Source organism: Larimichthys crocea, chromosome XVI, assembly GCF_000972845.2.
Source record: "Larimichthys crocea isolate SSNF chromosome XVI, L_crocea_2.0, whole genome shotgun sequence".
Classification (NCBI taxonomy): Eukaryota; Metazoa; Chordata; class Actinopteri; family Sciaenidae; genus Larimichthys; species Larimichthys crocea.
The window spans coordinates 20051208-20068680 of record NC_040026.1 but is presented as its reverse complement, the minus strand read 5'-3'; the positions used below and the strand labels follow the sequence as shown (position 1 = coordinate 20068680).

The following is a 17473-nucleotide window of genomic DNA, read 5'->3' as shown; positions in this document are numbered from 1 at the left end:
AGTAAGATGAAAGGAATATATGTGTTCATGCGTGGCAAATACAAAATATGAAACATCATGTTGATTTTATATTGTATTACGTTTATAGACTCAGTCCTATAACAACAAAACATGTCAGTTCCCTCTTATTACACTCCGCGAACGGTGATCAAGGACATCTTTTATGATCTTTAAGCACAGAGTAAAGATCAAGCATCTTTTTACTGAAGCTATGAAGTTCTCCTCACTTTCTCTCAGCTGTGCCAAAAAGCGGTGTGCCCGATGTCAGCTGGAAAAATAGAGTATAATCTTCTTGGCAGCGAAGACTACAAAGCCATGTTGAGATAAACTGTTTATTTCAGTTCCTGTTATTGTGAGAAAAGACTAAACAAAACAAAACAAAAAACGAAGGGAAGGGAAGGCGGAATAAAAATGATGCAGTTTGGTTTTCTAGTCTGCACTTGTGTTGCAGGATTGCAGAGGTGCACGGGTACACTCGTCTGAAATCCTGAACCATTATCGAAACAAACTTGATTGACACAAGACTGCTGAAAATTTTAAATCCTGAGTGAAACGTGTCCAATAGTACACGCGCTGACTGAGTATCTAGGGGCAGAGACAGCCTGTGGACACGAGCAGACAGGTAGATAGGAGGTTAATTAAAAACGACTGATCTGGTGTTTCCTGTCTGTATGAATTAATGCCATGTCAAGGTGGATCTCCGTGGAAATGGACAAAAGTGTCACTCAAACTCGGCTCGCGCGGCGCTCCTCGTGTAAATTATTGACAAAGATCATCCGTCGTATTTGAAACTTGAATACTAAAGCAGCTGATGGAGCTCATTAATGAACTCCAAGTTCCAAGAAAAAGGTCTATAGCGGATCTGTATTCGATAGTGTAGTGAGTATATCTACAACAAAGTATATGTAATAAATTACAAAGCCAAAAGTAAAGGAGCCACCAAGCAGTATATAGTAGGTTTGGCCCATTATCTTCTCCTCAGCTGTTGTGAAAATATATCAAATTATTTGTGTCAAGTTGTGGGGGATAATAGACGAGAATTTCTACACCGTGAACCATTTATATACTTAAAGGCGTATTATTCTGGCACCCTTTGGATTTATCTGTCTTGACTGTGAAAGATAATTGAACCCATAAGTCAGTGGGTGTACAGTCTCAGAGGCGTCTCAGGCAAATCTTTGAGCTTTTTGAACAACTATAATTTACAGTTTGTCTGCAACTAAAGGAAGCTGCCAAAATACAGCATATACGACTAAAACACACAGTGCAGCAGTCTTTGAGGAGAGAAATTGGGCCTCTGGGCTTTGAACCATTGTGCTATTTAGATAAATATTTAAGATAGATAGATAGATAGATAGATAGATAGATAGATAGATAGATAGATAGATAGATAGATAGATAGATAGATAGATAGATAGATAGATAGATAGACTCTGAACCTATCGACTTCTAAAAAAACATCCAAGTGCATCTGCTCGGGAAAACGTGGATGCCTGCAGCAAACTAATGTTTGTATTGCAAGTCTCTGAACTGCTAAAGTGTCTACTTAGCACATTTAAAAGAGACAAGTAGGTTAGTACCACATGCTCGCAAAGCTGTCATTGAAGCACAAATCAACTAAATGGAAATGGAAACTGCAAAGTAGTCACAGCACTGAAGTACAATGGACTGAGGTGTCCTTTGTTTTGTTTTGTTTCTGCCAACAACAAAAAATCTAATTGATTTAGTTAGATTTCCACCACAGTTATGTTCCTATATTTAAACCATCATGTAGGTCAGTGGTTCCCAACTTGGTGACCCCTTGAAAGAGTTGCAAGATCAGTTTGCATGGTGGTCACTAGGACAAAGATGGCAAGACATGTTTGCTTCCTGCCTTTAATTGTTGCTTCTTTTTTTGCAAAAATAGTTTAACCTCTTCTGGCCTTCAACAGAACTAAAATCTAAAAATCACTAGTGGAGCTGAACACATTTCATTCACAAGGGCTCCTCAGTAGAGAATCCTTCTTTTTGAGGGGTCATAAGGCAAAAAGGTTGGGAACTATTGATGTAAGGAGATGTGAGAGAACAGATAAACAAGTTATGAAATATAAAAAAAATTCTCCAACAAGGTCATTTGTAGCAGAAAATTCCTAGAGGTTTTGCTAGGGGAGTTCATGAGCTCAGTATTTCTAAAATCCTGCTGTGTCCCCTCCGAATCGAGGCTATAATTATAGGGTGTCCAAATTTTAAAACCCTCTGAGGCACACTTGTGATTTTATGCTATAAGAATAAACTCAATTTAACTTAAGTTGAAGTGCAGGACAAGTGGTGGATACACTTGTGCACCCATCGCTGCACACGTTATGAGCGAATGTGCTCTGTTTGTCTTTCAACATACAGCGAGAGAACGTGTGTGAGGATATATGATCAGTATTCACTGAGAGAAAGGAACAGGAAACAGACTACAGCTTATGGCTACTTCATTGTAAGAGTGCAATGAAAAATGTGATGAATTGGAGGGTGACATACAGGAGGTGAGTGATGGTCTTCTCACGTATTAGTCATGCTTTACAGGCATGACTATGGGCATTATGAGAGAATTATGTCCTGTGCGATGCGTGTTATGTTCAAGAAAAGAGCTTATGTGTATCATCGCTGTCCATTTAAGCACCAAATGAATAAATTCATAGTTTGACTGAAGCAAGAAATCATCGACGAGCTGCGGGCGGGGATTAACTGTGCACATGAGAGAGGTAGATGAGAGTATCAGAGCAAAAACAGACAAAAACGTCGGAATAGTCATATAAATACATTACACTTTATGTACCAGAGCGAAAAGCTGTTAATATAATAATATAATAAATTGATGTAGTGACTCTCACAGTGCCCATCTGGGCCAAATAAAATTTTATTTTATTTGACAGCTTTTTTTCTAAATAGACAATACATGATTCTTGAAAAAAAAAGGTTCTTAAATAAAATATCATATTGCATGCTCTGTGTAAAAAACTAACACTGCTGTCACATCAGCACATAAATACAGATATCTATACAGAGTTCTGTATATATTATATCATACTGTATATATTCATATAGCCACGCTGTATATATATGTATGTAGCCCTTCTTCTTTATTTTATTTTAAAAATATTCTCTAAATAGACAAAACAGGTTCATATGTTAAAAAAAACAACAAAAAAATTGTCTACTGGTTTTAAGTTATGCTGATACATTTTTTGAGTTACACTTTACTCAAAAAAAAAAAATGTGTTCATTTGACTTAATCTATATTCTGTCCAGTGCAGTCCAGTCAAAAGTAGATAAAAATATCTAGACAAAAACAACAGAGGGAAAACTTGTTAAAATTTCAATGTGGTTCTTTAAATAGACAAATCGGGTTCGTATGTTTAAAAAAAACAAACAAAAAAACACACTGCTTTTTCAGAATCAGAATCATTCAATCAAATTATTTTTGTTACAATACTCCAGTATACAAACAAACAAAAACACCATATGTAAAAAGTAACCATCTATTAAGAACTATATATAAACTATATAGATTATATATATCTATATATATATATATATATCTATATATATATATATTTGTATTAAAGGTATATAAAAGATCAAATTTACAGTTAAATGATGTGCAACAACTTCAAAAAGTGATTGACTATATGTTGGGTTTACAACAAAACAGAGCATCACATCAACAGAAGGAACAGAGAGACAAATAGAGTTCCGATATTTTACACATGGTTCGTATCCGTATGAATATTTTTGATTTGACTTTGTAATACGCTTTTTTCTCCTCTTGAATTGTCCCTCCGTGTTTCCCGTAGCGCGGTATAAAAGCCTCGCTAACCGGAAGTCCCGCCCCTTTCCATCCCCTCTCCGGCAGACTGAGTGAGTGTCTCCTTCACGCGTAAACAAAACCACACTTTTAATCACCATCCATCCTCTTTAACGCTCACGGCTACAGCCTTTTACTCTTAAATCCTCGTTCATTAGTCTAGCGGCTACGTTAGGATGTGATCATTTGTGTTTCAACACTTTTATTCGCGTTGTTTAAACCGATAAACTGACTCCATCTTTTTTCTCTCTCGCTTCCTTAGCGCTCAGTCCGCTGACACGGCAGCATGGTAAGCACCAAATCTGACTGAAACACGTTAAACAGCTGAAATCTGCTCAGTGGATACTGTTGTATATCGTGTGTGTGGGTGTGTAGTAGCGTGTAATGTGTGTGTGAGGTTGTTTATGAATGGACAGGTGAAGTTACGTTTAGCATTAGCACAATGCTGCTAACACAGGTGGGCCACCCGGCTGCAGTCACAGTCACAGCTGGAGGTAACGACTATAAAAGTACTCGTTACTAACCGTTACTATACTGTAAGTTACTTTGTGGGTCATCCAGTAATCAGATGATCGGTGGTTCGATCCCCGGCTCCTCCAACCTGTGTGAATGACTGGTTAGCTCCACAAAACTGATGAGCAGCTGATTTATTCATTCATATTTATATAATGGGACCATGTGCAGTATTAAACACAAACTATTACATTTGATTTTGATATTTTTCTCCTGCAGTCCCTTCAGCAGACACAATTAAAAGATTACAGCACAATAACAAACAGTTTATAAGGTTTTAGCTTTATGTATTGCATAGTTCAGTTACTGGTTTTATTTATACGTGTGTGTATATAGTGTTAAAATAGGATATCGTATAGGTGTGTAGTGTTAAGGTTTTGTTTTCTTGCATTACCGTTTGGGAGCTGCTGTAACATTTTTTTTCTCTGGGGATTAAAAGTATTTCTAATTCAGTACAAAGCAAAAAACACACAGGACACATAATACAAAGTTACACACAATAGCACATAACCCACAATTTCAGTGGCTACAGAGCTGAGACTTTTTAATTTGGTTTTAAACGTACTGATGGAGCTGCAGCTCTTTATATCGTCAGGTAGGGCTTTCCACTGAGTTGTGGCTTTTACTGGTTGCCCAAATGCAGAGCGACCCAATGGTACGGTACAATCTCGTACAGAGGATGTTTTGGAGCATCTAATAGAGCTTACTGAGCGAGTATACACAAAGTCGCATAGTGGAATGCCATCAGTGTGTGAATGGGTGAATGATATGTTGTGGGTAAGCGGTCAGAAGACATTGACTTAACTTCAGCAGAGGCTGGTCTCCTTCAATGAAGACAACATGCTTTTTTAGCCGTCAGCAAGACGTCCAAACATCTCAGGCTGACGTGCTCGTGATGCATCACAGTCTTGCAAGAATAATGATGGACCTAGTGCTGGGTTTCGCTTTCAAAACAGAAACATCAGTTCCACCGGTCCCCTAACATTACTTTAACTGTTCATGTTTAATCTGTCATTTTTTTTTTTTTTTAATGCTTTGAAATGATAACCATGTCTGCTTTCGTGTTTTTTAAATTGTAGCCTCGCAAGATAGACGAGATCAAAGATTTCCTGCTGACAGCCAGGAGGAAGGATGCCAAGTGTAAGTTAAACTCCTCACCGTCCCACACGTGTGCCGGTTGATGTAACTGTAAATGATTTCTTGAAATAGGCAAACAAGACAACTTGCAGCAGAAGTCTCGTTTCTTAAGCCTTAAAACCGAGTCAAGGAGACATGCAGGAGTGTAGTTTTCTCTCAAACTGGTTGAAATGTGGTATACTAAAAGAAGACTGCCCAATAATGATGAAACGCACACGGTGGATATGCACTTTACAACTTGCAACTGCTAGAAAATCAAACAAGTACATGTGAGCTTTGTTCGAGTAACACAACCCTGACGATGCTTTAAGTTTGTGGGTCTAACTTCCAACAAAGTTTCTTAGTAAAACTTCTAATTTCTTAGTTGTACCTAATATTTAATCCAAGTATTTGCTGGAGTGATGTTGTCTGCAGCAGGTCAGCTCATTTGCCTACAGGCAAGCGTACAAATCAAGATGCATGGCTGTTTTCAACAAATTGAGCTTTTATTTTGAAGAAATTTCTAGTTTCCCTTTGCTTAGTTTGACTTTGAATTCAGAAACTGCTCAAATATTCATGCGTTAATCAGTGTCACTCAATTTTTAGTTTGTGGTAATGATACACATGTTTGCGTTGAATCTGAACAGCCTTGTTTTCTGTCTTTCTCCAGCCGTAAAGATCAAGAAGAACAAGGACAATGTTAAGTTCAAGGTGCGCTGCAGCAGGTACCTGTACACCCTGGTCATCACAGACAAGGAGAAGGCGGAGAAGCTCAAGCAGTCCCTGCCCCCAGGTCAGTGTTAAGAAGAAGTCTGCCTGTGAAGCCGACATGGAAGTCAAGGAAAATACCAGTTAGTGACGTAGTGAGGGTGTTGTATGCAAGTGAATGACGCACGCTTGACTTTGAAGACAGACTGGTCTGTTTTTTTAAGAAGCGTGCATCTTTCTTGTGGACCACTAGCGGGGCTCAGATTCTATGAGGAGGTTGGTCCCCTGAGTTCATACGGTACAGGGATGGCGTGATAGCTTTGTGGTGACCGCAGAGGATGGCACTGTACTGTACGGTGAAGAAATGTGCTAACAATAAAATAATTCAAATTGACGTAAACAAGGCAGGTTTCATGGCGTTCACAAAAACCCACTGCAGATGTTTTACAATGTTAGGAAATGGATTCAGTGTGTTTGAGCCCTGGGAACATGACCAGAAACGAATGAATAAACTGTAGTTGTTTACTATAAAAACTCGGCTAGGGTTGTAGTGTCCACAGCACCAGGGGGTGGATAATATTAGGTCCTGATGGACAAGGACTGCAGACACAGTGCCAAGATGGCTTAAAATATCAGAACAGAGTCTTAAGGCTGATCACTGAAACTCTGTCAGAAATACTGAAATGACTTGTCATTGCAACATGCGTCTTAATATAAAGCACATTGACGAAAGGGAACTGTATTCACCATTTCAAAGCCACCAGCAGAGCTATGGTCCGTTAGGTATGGGAGACCAATGTTGCCGCTGTGCGGCCTTTCATGAGTCACCTTGGCAGTTTGCAGTGACTCAAAGTTGATATCCAAGTCTCTAAATATAGTTTGTCTTTTCTTCGATTATTACTGCTGTTAGTTTTCTACTAAAATGGATTTCTGAATTTAAAGGTCACGTCCTTAGTTTTTAATTTAGATAAGAGATAAAACTAGTGTGGGCTAAAGCGACTTCAAAGCCATTTCCTCCATTTGGAAACCAAGTTTTATTCAAAGATTTTCTTCTTTATAATGAAGCTCACGTCCAGCATCCGTCTTCAGTGGAAATCCGCCACGCTCTGTTGTGTTCAGTTGTCTTTACGTGATTCATTTGTAATTAGTTTGCCAGAAATCATTTCATAATCAGTTGTAGCTGCATGACCCTGTATTTCTTGAAGTGATTTATGCGAGTGAGTATTTTCTAACCTGTTTGTCTCTTTACAGGTCTGGCTGTCAAGGAGCTGAAGTAAATCCGTGATGTACAGATAATTGTAATAAAAATTGGAAAAAACACTCATTGGTCTGTCATTATTGTCACAGCATGCTGCGAACATGATGGATCGAGAAATGGAATCGCATTGTCGCGTATCAATCAGCAATCCTCTGGGTGTAGTGTGGAAGCACCCAGCTTGTTAAAATAAGATGGATTATACGTGTTCTGACATCTTTCAACACAATGTCAGGTTTGAGTTTTAATTAACCTGAAGTGTGTTCAGAGCTCTGCCCTAAGACGCATTAAAATAAACTCTTTAACTTGGTTATGTCTTAATTTTCTGTAGATGTTGGACAGCCTTGAACAGTGCTTCCTGAAAGGCTCCTTGGTGTTACCTCAGTCTATTAAACTATTAAATACACGTGGGTGACCTTCCAAGCAGCAAAAGTCTGAAGGATGCAAATATTCACATCTATGAAAAGGGTTTGAGGTTGTTTACAAGAATTTCTCCGAAGTATTTGTTAGTGTATGCAAAGTTAACTAGATTTATGACTCAAACTCTGTAGGCATCAAATCGATTAAGGACAAAAACTTAAATAATGAACAGAAGACAAACTTGTTTCTCTCCTGGTCCAGCTTCATAGAAATCTGCCATGAAAACATCAATATATGCACATAATCATGTCTCTAATAAGCAGTGCTGTAGTCAAGGCCAGAACTAATCAATGCCGTACCAAGAGGTTTCAAAGTCCAAACAAGAGAAGGGGGGGAAAAAAATCCCTTTTCAGGACTACTTGTTTATAAATGTTGTGATGTTCGAGAGACAGTACATCTTCTGTTTGAAGATGACATGGAAACAGTGAACGGCATGTAACCCTCACCCAGGGAGGGCTGCTGTACTGTGTTTGCGATGTCAAACTTGGATAAAGTGATGCAGTACAGTGTAACCACACTGCAGGATCACATGAGGCAGCACTGTTTACTTGGAGTACAGTCTCTTCGAGCTGAAGTGCATCTTGACATTTCCATTGACTCAACGTTGTAGAGCCTGTCATAGTGTAACAATACAAAACCGACTTTATTGTTCATTGACTTATTTCCCAAGCAGACACGGATTGCTATGTGAACAGCTGTGAGCAAGATGCTTCTGCTGGACTGCCACTGGAAAGAAAGATGTCACTATTATGAGGGAAGAAGTCACTTTAGAAAAGGCGAACGATGATTTTATCAAAGTCGGAGACAAGACAACAGAAAAAAAACGTTCAATGAGTCCAACCTCCAGCCACATTGACATGGGACAGCAGGGTCAACACAGGTGTCACCAATGATAGAAATGATTGGGGGGTCTGAGTCATGCAGTTCCATTCAGGTCGAACAGAGTTAGGCTTCTGCTGTGGTTCATGTTGATCATTCACAGCTACAATAAATGGAACTGGACCTTAATTAGTATGATTGGAAACACCTGTGTTGACTTTGTCGAAGATAAAAGTTTGCTGTCGCTTGTCTCGGACGTCCCCCCGTGAGGTCATGGACCCTGCTTGTAGGTCCAAGCTCAGTGTACTTCTCGCTTTTGGACACTAGATGGCGGTGATGTAGCGTAGCGGTGAAACGACGCTTTAACAACGAAACAAAATAATAATAATAAAGATGTTTATTACCACACATTACATGTTTTTAACAGTCTTAGCTGCAGGTATTTCTAAAACTCAAGAGTTTAGGTTGGTCTGCGCGTTCCCGTGTATCTCCTCGTGTGTCCCCCACCTCCACCGGTGCGCGCTCCCGCCTGTGCCTGTGCCCGTGTGCGCTCGGAGCAGCTGTCTGTCGGATAGGAGCTGTGGGTCCACACACACACATATACAAACACACACACACACACACGGGCGCAGTGTGATTATTTCTTTCTTCTCATGACAAACACAAAAAAAGAAATCTCCGTCGGATTTCCACTTTGCAGCACCGCGGGGACTTTCTCTCGGACGTTTTTTGCGCTCATGTGTGTTTCCACAGACGAGCATGCTTTTATATCATTGTCTTTGTTTGATATGAGACGGGATTAAAGATCTCCGGCAGCGGACCAAACGGCCCCGTTTCTAGTAAAAAAAAAAAAAGAGAGGGCTAATTTAGGCTGGAGCCTAACTTTTTTCTCGGGGCAGGGATGTCTTCGGCTCGGGTGGATTACATTGCGCCCTGGTGGACTTACTGGCTTCACAATTTTCCTCATATCAACCTGAGGTTTCAGCCCATTGACAACAGCTTCCAGCCTGAAGAGGAGAATTACCAGCAGGTCAGTAGAAAAAAGATGGGACACTTCATCAGGCTCATATAGTGAGTTTATAACAATGCTGTGACACATTCCACCTTAAAACAATCCTTTAATGCATGGCTTATAATTTTATTTTTGGCATCACTTAAATGAGCTGTAGGCTTTTCAGTCATTATTATGTTCTGTGCCTGCCTTCAGATTCAGATCACATTTTTGCATAATTCATAACAAAAGTGGCCCATAATATCTGTGAGTGTCTGTAAGTGGTAGCCACCTTTGAATAGCCTGTCACATTTACTCGGAGCTACTGCACATTCAGTCCCATAACTCAATGAGGCGAGTCCAAAATTCTCAGGGTGTTGATGCTATCTGTTCATTCTGAAAGCAAACATTGCTCCTCATTGCACACCATTGAGTCCCATGCTTTATTTGTTGCCAGTAGAGAGAAATCATTCAAACAATTCGGCTTGGTTTTGCTTATTATTATGAGGTGGGACAAATAAGTTGTGTTTGTGTCAGAGGATCAGGAGGCACACATGTGGGTGAATGTTGGCACGGATCACCCATGGGAGTTCAAGTGGTTCCCATCTAACTCCAAAGGCGGTGACAGGACTTTTTTGCACAGTTCTGAAGTGGGCTGGCATCAACTGTTGGATGACTAATGGCCTGCTTGTGAACGCATGTCAAGTTTTATAAATGTTTTATAATTTAGCTGTGTGAATTTTCAAGGTTGCAGCTCTGTCAGCGCACGTAGGTACATGATGCTGAGAATAGATGACATTTAAATTCATCGCTGCAGCGATTTAGCACAGCGGTTTTCAAGGGAAGGAGGCGGAAATGAGTGTTTAAGTGTTTGATTTCAGGAGTGAAGTGAGAGTCAACGGGAGAATTAGTCGAACAAATCACAGAAACATATAACACTTATGTTGTCAGTCAAATGTAAAAGGAATATGGACTAACACATCCCTGGAGGAGAGCAGAGATACCATGCACTGGCATCACACAAAAGAGTACAGTGACAATACTTTCCAACCACACTTTCACTTCCGTCATTGACTGAACAACAATATGGGCGTCACGGTGGAGCTAAGGTGTGGCAGGCAAGCAACAGCTGCTCTGATAAGCAGAAAAACATGATGAATGAATGAAAGACATAAAGGTTCAGCTCATGTTACGTAACCTTTGATGAATAGAAGTTATGTCAACAAAGTTAATGTCAGCTAAGCTAAGACCAAAGCAGCAAGAGTCTGGTGCTTATGAAATCAGTGTTTATTTTTTCGAAGATACCTTCAACCTTCAAAACTTACATAGCACAGGTGAAAAGCACAGGTGTTAATGCTGGCTTCTATTCAGGTGCCCATGACAGTGTGATAGTGAGTCAGCAGGTACAATACCAGGACCTTGAAACAACCCTGAAAACAATGTAATGGAAATGAATTCGTCCATAATGCTGTTTGTACTGTGACATGAACCAATTTCTTTTTGAAAAAGGTCCTTAACTGATCTTTTCTGGCCATTTAGGGGCATCAAACTAAGTAAGTAAAACACAATATTGGCACATTAAAACCTTGGGCCACAATATGAGTCAAAGTGTTAGTTTTAGCTCATTCTTGAGACTTCACAGACTAAGGCTGTATCGGTTTGTACATTCCCGTTGAATTATCACGGTACAGAGGCCAGGGTCCAATCACACATAAACTACACGGTATGTAGTTTGATGCATATTATGGCGAACCAAAGTTCACGAGTTCGGCTCGTAAACTTTTAGTTGTAAGCAGTTTGCAAACATATGTTGAGGAAATTGGTGTCGGAGCTGGAAGACCTCCCTGGGTCCTATAAAATCAGTTGTTTGGGAACCATTTGGTTTCCCAGACAGCTCATGTGTTGGCGTTGCTGACCGTTGTGTCAATGGAAACCCATCAAACATGCTAACTTACATTTGACAACATCACCCACATGAGAAGAAACCTGATTCACTTCTTTTCCCTGAACCATGACTCAGACCCCCCCAAAAAATGACTTCCTTTTTCTTTTTGAGTGTTTTTCACTTAGTCATTAGTGTAATTGGCGTCAACATGCTTTTAGCTGCTATCTCTTCACCAGTGTTAGGTAGTTTGATCCTTTTCTGCTTCACTAGATCAGATGGCGCCCAGCTAAATTGGATTAATGTCGTGGCGGTATCGGGGAAGAGATGGAGAGAGGACAAAGATAGAAGTGAAGACGATGTTTTTTTGCTGCTCATGCTGCTGGTTTACATTCTCCGAAGCACTGTGGAAGTAGATTCCAGGCCACGAGGTGTAGGAGGGGAGGGTGGTGAGTCTCAGCGGGAGAGCAGCACTTCCTCCTGAGAAACAGTCAACCACAGGCAGACACTTAAATCAGGGGTTGGAAAACCCCATCATTGCAACCATCAACGTCTGCGGTTTCTGTTTTTCTATTTCTCACACTGCATTTTCAAATGTGCTCCTGGTCTCTTATGATATGGGTCAAGCCCCTTCATGCTCCCACTTCGTAGAACAATTTTGTGTAAAGCACCAAAGCTAATGACTCAATTCCAAGCTGATGCTGAGGCTATTTAGGCCATTACATTTCCTGTCCTTTGTGGTCTGGCCAGCTTAATTTTGATCACCACCTCCCTATTGTGCATTAGTGGCTGTGATCATTTGCTGCACACGCAATCAAGGGCTGAAAATCTGTGAACACAGGTGACATATTGCCCCTGGGTGTACTCGCGTAGTTGTTAGGTTGTGACTAATACTTGAATTATTGAGTGCTAGTGTTAGCTAATGAAGTGACTCATATTATTTTAATCAGTTTAATATGGTTGCCATATTGTATTTGCCAGTGAGGCAGTAAAACATTTAGACAGCCTATGTTCAAGGTAAATCGCTTGCACACTGCAAAGCGCTCAAACCGTGATATTCACTACGGAATGATTAACAGTCCTGCAACTGATCTGTCTCACAGTAAAGTAACCAAGCTTTATGACTGAACTGTGTAATGTTGTGTCGTTGATAGTATTGAGCGTTGAGCTGTGCTTTTAACCCAGGCCATACGTCTCTTCCGAGGAATTATAATTGGCTAGTTGTAGTGTGGGCAATCCTGGTGAATTCCTTTGTTGGCTCTCGTCCAGCGAATGTGATGGAATGCAAGGGGTTGTGATCTTTCACTGTTCTTTGTCTGTGTGTGTGTGTCTGGTTGTAGGTTTCTCATCCTCTGTTGGATGCTGGTATTGTCAGTAATGGAATGTCTGTCAGCTGAATCACCTGACTGGACCGCTTCTCTAATTTCTATCCTACGGCAATAATAAGAAAGCCATTCTTCTTTATCGTACAATCACACATTTTAGAAAATCTCATCCCGTGCTGCATCGAACTGCTGAGTTGCAGTATGCATGAAAGGAACTACAGTAGGTCAGACAACTTGTTGTCTGCTAAAAGCTTAAAGTGTTTTTTTACCTGCTACACTCGAAGGTGAAGCACGAAGCCTGCCTTTTTATAGCTGCAACACACTTCCAGCCTGATCTCTCTCTAAGAACTCTGGACAGTCTAGACGTTTTTGACAGTCTGTCCTTGAAGGAATTCATGGTGTTGCACTCGTTATACACAGGGAAAGGGTGAAGTGTGAAGTGAGACAGTTTGAACCTTCACTCCTGGTCAATCACTGTGTGAAACGGACATGATTATTCTGTCTTATCAGCCTGTTTGGGTCGGGGGGTTTCAAGCACGCCCAATCAGCGCTTTGTTTTAAGAATACTGAGGCATTTACTGACCACCCCAGCATTGTTGAGGATTGCCTTGGGGATGCACATCCTCCTCAGAGAATCTGCTCAGTCTCACTCAGTCCTCCACAGCCAGATCCGTCTGAAGTGTGAAATGTATTTCTCCCTGCCCCGAGGCCTGGAGGATGGAAAGAGGGCAAAAACTGGAAACTGTAAAAAGCTCTCCCCTAAAAATAGGAGCGAGGCCTAGTTTCTAACATTTGTGTGCCTGCCTCTGTGTGTGTTTGTATGGGTGTGTGTGTTGAGCCAGACATCATGTGTAGGTCAGCAGGTCCTCATCCATCTGACTTCCCTTCCCATTTCCTGCATTGTGACCCAAACAAGTTTGTGCCAAATACTTTGTGTATCCATCACATGGACTGCTGTTCCTCATCCAGCCAAGCCACCGTGATACTATCCAAGCAGCCAGGGTCATAACATTTTATTGCCGATTTTGTGGTAATTGTAAAATTGTAACTGACTGTTATATTAGTAGAACTCCATGCTGAGACAAGAAGTATGTGAAAATGTGCATCGCACTGAACATTAGTTAGTTAGATTAGTCTGGTCAGTACTGTTACTGCTATTGTCAGGGTCAATTACACCCAAACAAAATTGGAAATTAGCCTGTTCCTTTCTTAAATAATTAACTTACAATCCATAATTCTGAGTTTAAGCAATTATGTTGTAGTGTGTTGAAAAACCTCTGTGTTGTGCACAGTTCTTTGAATAGTTCAACATTTTACTTTTTTATTTGCTTTCTTGGCAAGTTAGATGAGAGATTTATCCCACTTTGATAATTGTTAGTTACTTATGAAGCGAAGCTAGATGTTTCCAGTCTTTATGCTAAGCTAGGCTAAGCTTCTCCTGGCTCCAGCTTCATATTTAACAGACAGCTATGTAAGGTTATCAGAAAGTTATCGAGTAAGGTATCAATCTTCTCATCTCGGTGTCAGGAAGAAAGCAAGTAAGCTTCTAGGCCAAACGTCGAACTGCTGTAGTCCTGGAAGAGGTAATTCTTCCTTTTTATGTTCAAGTTGGATCTGCCCATATTTAGTTTAAGGCGTTTTTATTAGGTTAACAAAACCATGATATATTGTAGTTGCCACAGTATCAGAGTCATGTAATTTATACCGATAAGATTGTTTAATGAAAGACACTCGATTTTTATTTCTGTTGGTGGTTTTTGGTGTCATAACTCACTATCTGGAAGTCATATGTGGCCAAGTTTTTATTTTATTCAATATTTTTCGATTATTATCTGTGGTTGACATGGCAATTACTGTAAAGATTGTGGTTGTGTAGTCACTGCACTGAAAATAACATGGTTTGTATTGTGTCCAACATCTTTTTCGTGTTCCGAACTTCAGATGACTTGACAGCAGTAATTGTAAAACTCAAGAACTCAGTAATTGTAGCGTTTAACACAAAAAGAAAACTAGTTAAATGAAGTGTTACATGAATGAGCATGGACATCTCAGTAGATTTCACACTTTACTCCACATAATTACACATGATTAAAGAACATTTGCCTATCCCTCAGCACAGAAAAAGAAAGACCTTTTCTTAATAGCAGTACCTTTTGTCCTTGACAAAACAATATCCACTTTCCACGTCTCACCACTCATCACTATAATGTCCGGCTCGGACAAGATCCTATTGAATGGTTTTATCTTGCTATTACCATGGCCTAGAATGACACGGGATAAACGAACAAGCCGCAGACATGGTATTCAATTACAGGAGCGTACACACACTCTTAACACGCTCGATCGGCATGCTTCAGTGGCTCTTCTTGCAGAGATTCCCTGGGAACTCTGTTCCACCCGACTGCCCACAAACAGTCTCCTCCTCCACGCAGTTTGTTCTGTTGTCTTTGTTTTCCCCGTTTCCCGCCCTCTTGCTTTAAATTTTTTCAGCGTTCATCAGCATTTCTTCACCTTCCCCTCTTTGGTCATTGATGTTGGACCTTTGTATGTTCATCTAAATGGATTTGCCTTTGTGTGAGACGTGCTCATGAGAGAATTTATGTGCAATCGTGTTAATAAAATATGTTTTCCCACTTAGATAATCTCCTTCAAGTAATGCACTTACTTTGATTGTGCTGCAGCAGTTATTATTGCGTCAGTATACAATAATATCTAATTCAAATTAATTTGTTAACTTTGTCATCTTAAATATTTGATTGGGTCTTTGTGGGAGCCCGTCTTCACGCAGTGGCATTACAAGCAGCTAAATTTGACTAATTAGAGCTGATTATGCAATTCAAGGTTGAAGCCGTTGTGTTAGCTGTTAAGTTTGTGTGATAGAAAATGAAAAATTATGCACACGCAAGTGCTGAAAATCCATTATCGCTTTAGCTATCACAACAACTCCGATTGCATTGGAAATTTACCAGCCTTTATTGCCGCCTCCTCAAGAAAATCAATCTTAAATCTGTTGTTTTTGATTTGCACGCTCCTTCAGCCTCACCTCAGCCTCACACTGTTGTGTGTTGTGTGAACGACTGTGTAACCGTATTGTTAAAACAGAGATTCACCTCGGCTCAGCCTCTGTAGCGTTGACGATGTCTTTCATTTCTTCTGCAGCCGTCTACTTAGTCCTCATTTGAGTCATGCATACACATAGAAAGATGTGCTCACAGTGTCCCCTCTGGCTCTCCAGAAGGTCATTAACCTCAATCTGTCTCTGCATTGCTTGAAGCCAGTAATTAGCATCACCTGATTGGCTAGATTGTATGGCCGAGGTCTGCACTAATAAGGCAGTATGTCCGTCCCTCATGCTGATATAACAACGTTTAAACAGGATATGACAGCAGCGGATGACAATCCATGGTGGGGTTTGTGTGGTTTGGTGTTTTTCGTGTTGGTGATGAAGTCTGAATCTTGAGCAGCAGCATCAAATGCATGTACCCACCAGAAGCAGCATGAACTGGGACAAGTGGATTCATTCCCCTCCAGCACAAACAACAATGAAAGTCAGCCCTTCCATGCAAGCTGGGACAGAGGGTGGGTTTCCTTTGTTGTGGGGGGTGTAGCATCAAAAAAGTGACCTCTGACTCCCCTGAGGGAAAGGTTTGGGCTCTGGGTTCACAGAGGGTGTCAAGGAAATAGGGAGATAACACGCTTCACTGCACTCCAAAGATGTCCCGGTGAGCATGGCCTGCACGGAGACAGCTACTCGAAAGAAATCCGTGAAGGTTACACAGAACAACAGAAATAAGCCCGACAAGAAAAATCTTCCAAAATGAGCAACGCCTGACAAAACTCCCAAGACCTTCAGCTCAGCAATAGCAGAGTGTTGAAGGCAACAAAGCAGTGCAGCGTAACAGATTTAAAGGATCCTTTACCCTCCCTCTTCCTCCCCTTTCCTCCTTCTCTCATCCATATAACCCATGGGTCGCTTTGCTGGGTCTTAATGGCATCCCAGCTGCGAACATGGGCAGGCCCAGCCGAGTGCACTCTGCTGGAAAGAGCCTCGCTCCCTGGGGCATTCACCCGAGTGTCACAGCGGGACAGGCAGCAACGTGGAGAAAGACAGCGAGCTGGACTGCTCCATTGATCTGTAGGGGGGGTTGGTTTAACCCTTCATGAGATAAATTGATTATATAAAGTGTATTATATACACTGTGCAGCATGTTAAATGTATCATAGAATGAAATGTCACAGGAATAATTGGTGGCTACCTTAGAACAAGATTTCAAGAGTTATTTTTGCTTTTTAAGTGGCACTCTATGAATTTTGCACATGAAGATCAGGGATTCTGGTAGAAATTTGTTAAGTCTCATAAAATAACTCTCATCATATCCTCTGCGATATCTCAGCTTGAGTTTGGGCCATTAGCAGAAACCCTGTGTTCAAAATGGGGTTGAGGATTTCAGCAAAAAGTCGCCCTTGCATTGCATTATAGGAGTTTTTGGATCCAGTATTTTTTGGAGCTTTACTCAAACTAAAAGTCAGAATAACTCTGCCCGCTACATCTATTTTTGACCATTCTCTCTCGTAAGTTCCTGACTTTACGATTGTGCAACACTAGATC

The 17473-nt window shown here is 40.7% G+C and overlaps 2 protein-coding genes across 3 annotated transcripts in view; both read left to right on the top strand.

The window, feature by feature from the left end:
• Window positions 1–3808: 3808 nt before the first annotated feature.
• rpl38 (ribosomal protein L38) lies at window positions 3809–7492 on the top strand. The gene is made up of 5 exons (XM_019270130.2): window positions 3809–3888; window positions 4098–4124; window positions 5428–5488; window positions 6135–6257; window positions 7424–7492. Exons 2-5 carry the CDS (start codon window positions 4122–4124, stop codon window positions 7447–7449), a joined length of 213 nt encoding a protein of 70 aa, XP_019125675.1. The 5' UTR covers window positions 3809–3888; window positions 4098–4121; the 3' UTR covers window positions 7450–7492.
• A 1692-nt stretch (window positions 7493–9184) lies between these two features.
• ttyh2 (tweety family member 2) overlaps window positions 9185–17473 on the top strand; it is a 62929-nt gene continuing 54640 nt past the window's right edge. The window contains exon 1 of one of the 2 annotated variants that reach the window (XM_019270185.2): window positions 9185–9696. In XM_019270185.2, the coding sequence (XP_019125730.1) occupies window positions 9568–9696 (129 nt within the window). In that variant the 5' untranslated portion in view covers window positions 9185–9567. The remainder of the gene's footprint in view (window positions 9697–17473) is intronic. The other variant, XM_019270187.2, reaches the window with a different exon arrangement.